The sequence below is a fragment of the Fulmarus glacialis genome, unplaced genomic scaffold (genome assembly GCF_000690835.1).
Source record: "Fulmarus glacialis isolate BGI_N327 unplaced genomic scaffold, ASM69083v1 scaffold19178, whole genome shotgun sequence".
NCBI lineage: Eukaryota > Metazoa > Chordata > Aves > Procellariiformes > Procellariidae > Fulmarus > Fulmarus glacialis.
Window position 1 is genome coordinate 1 of NW_009227792.1, and position 2,302 is coordinate 2,302.

General features: G+C 55.8%; 1 protein-coding gene across 1 annotated transcript; it reads left to right on the top strand.

Moving 5' to 3' along the window:
* Positions 1–6: 6 nt before the first annotated feature.
* Positions 7–1,800, top strand: RPL27 (ribosomal protein L27). The gene is made up of 3 exons (XM_009583284.1): positions 7–111; positions 714–824; positions 1,710–1,800. Exons 1-3 carry the CDS (start codon positions 29–31, stop codon positions 1,756–1,758), a joined length of 243 nt encoding a protein of 80 aa, XP_009581579.1. The 5' UTR covers positions 7–28; the 3' UTR covers positions 1,759–1,800.
* The last annotated feature ends 502 nt before the right edge of the window (positions 1,801–2,302 follow it).

Sequence of the window (2,302 nt, forward strand, 5' to 3'; positions counted from 1 at the left end):
CCGCTACCCGCGGAAGGTGACTGCCGCCATGGGCAAGAAGAAGATCGCAAAGAGGTCCAAGATCAAGTCCTTCGTGAAGGTTTACAACTACAACCACCTGATGCCCACCCGGTGAGTGTGGCTGGCCGAGTGCCACCAGCGGGGCTGCAGCCCCAAGTCGGTCTCGGCTGCTTTCAATGATCACAGTTTTCGAGAGTTCTCTCTAGTGAGTGCTGGGAGTCACTGAGGTTCTTAATTACGTGGCTGATGGAACACGGGGCGTACGCTCTGCGAAAACAGGGACTTGAGGGGAGATGTTAGCGAACTTCTGAAATAAGGCAGCCAGCTCTTACTTCAGCCACACTCACTTTCCTCTCGATCACGGGGTGTCAGCAGATGAGCCTTTGAAACAACCGTGAGGGTCTGGGGGTGCTGGCAGAGCTGTTGCGGCCCAGTGGCGTTTCTTCCTGTCCCCTTGGCGCTGCTGCAGGCTGCCAAACACAACACGCTGGATAGAGCTGCTTCTCTTGCAAAGCGTGTAGCTGTTTCCGTTACAGGCTGAATTAAATGGTTTTGGATGCTGTGGTGATTTCCAGAATTGAGAAGGCTTTAAGAGCTGTAGTCCCTTAACCCGGCACTAGTACGTGTGTTTGACCGGTTCGGGCTGCCCGCTGCGTTTTCACCCTTGTGCCAGGTACCGTGACTGTTTCAAACCTTGCTGCTCTCCTGCCCAGGTATTCCGTCGATATTCCGCTGGACAAAACAGTGGTCAATAAGGACGTGTTCAGGGACCCCGCTCTAAAACGCAAAGCGAGACGTGAAGCCAAGGTGAAATTTGAGGAAAGGTGAGTTGGAAGCTCGTCTCTTCAGTGGTGTCGGCACCCGTCCCCACGGGTGCGAGGACTCGGCATGGTTGTGCCGCAACCTGTGTGAGTCCCAGGTTGGACACTTCTGCACCAACTTTTTTGAATACATTTTTGGTTGAGTGCATTCCTCCTCGCCTTCTGTGCGTGTTTAGGCAACTCTCTCTTCAGAGAGTTGGTGGGTTGCGATGGGGAACAGTTTACCAACAGCCGTAGACTCAGGCTGACGTTTATGACGATGCTGCAGCCTCATGCCAGCACGAGCGGGGCCTCTTCAGTGCCAGATGACGATCTCTTGGCATCTCACTGCCAGTTCCCTCGCTGTCTGTCACTGGGTTTAGTGGGACAGGGCAGCGCTGACGCTTTGCCCAGGAGGGTTCAGGTTAATGGTTCTCCTCTTCGGTTTTCTGTTTAGAAACTCCTTCAGCGGAAGGAGCTGTGTGGCCCCAGCGGGACGCAGGGTGTCTCGCAGGCAGCCCGGGGCCTTGGCTGTTGTAAAGCGCACTGCCCGTGATCGCCAGCCCTTCTCCAAGGGCGGCTCCCCACGGCCGCCCTCCGCGTGGGGAGTCTGGTGGGACTGCCACGTGCTGCGCTCCTACCTCTTGGGGTGGAAGCCACCGTAGTGCGGGTATCCTTCACGAGATGGCTCCATGAGAAAATCTGGAAGCTGGCATTTGTTTCCCTTGGCAGTTTAAACATTTAAAGTGGGTCTAGTTGCAGCCCGGGCTGAAGAGACCAGGTGAATTACCTCTGGGTCAGCCGGGCGCCATGTCCTGCCCGTGGGAGGGTACGGACGGCTCTGGCGCAGGTCTCATGCTGTTGCCTGCTGGTACGGGGTGTTCTCTAACCTTTGCGTTCCTCTTCCAGATACAAGACTGGCAAGAATAAGTGGTTCTTCCAGAAGCTGCGATTCTAAAAGCGTAAGGAGGTTGCATCAATAAATGTTTATTAAAAACCATTTTGTTTTGTTGTATAAAAAAAAGCATTGCGAGGCCTTTTTCTCTGTGGTGTGGCCATTGTTGCTTTGTGTGTCTCTAAGAGCTGGGAAAGCCATCGTGATCCAGGCCAGCTTTGGGGCCTCTGTGGAGCGCTGTCCTGTGGTGAAGGCGCCGTCTGCCTGAGGACGTCCTCGGGCCGCTCCGCTCGGCGGCGGGGCACAGGCTGCTCTTTCCCCTTCCCACTGCCCAGGGTGGTGGGTGTCATTCCTGCCCCTGCTGGAAAGCTCCAGTTCCCAAACCTGCGGTGATCCCTGGGAGAACAGGGGTGGGAGCGGGAAGGTGAATGGGTAATTCCAGACGTCTGCTTCGCTCGTCTCTTCTGTGGCCGAGAAATGCAGTGATGCGGGGGTGACTCGTGCAGTGATCGTACCAGTCGAGCGTTACTTTTCGGTTACCTTCGCAAACGTTCTTTATCGCGGAAGGGGCCATCCTGCGGCCGGGGGGTTAGGGCCCTCAATCGCA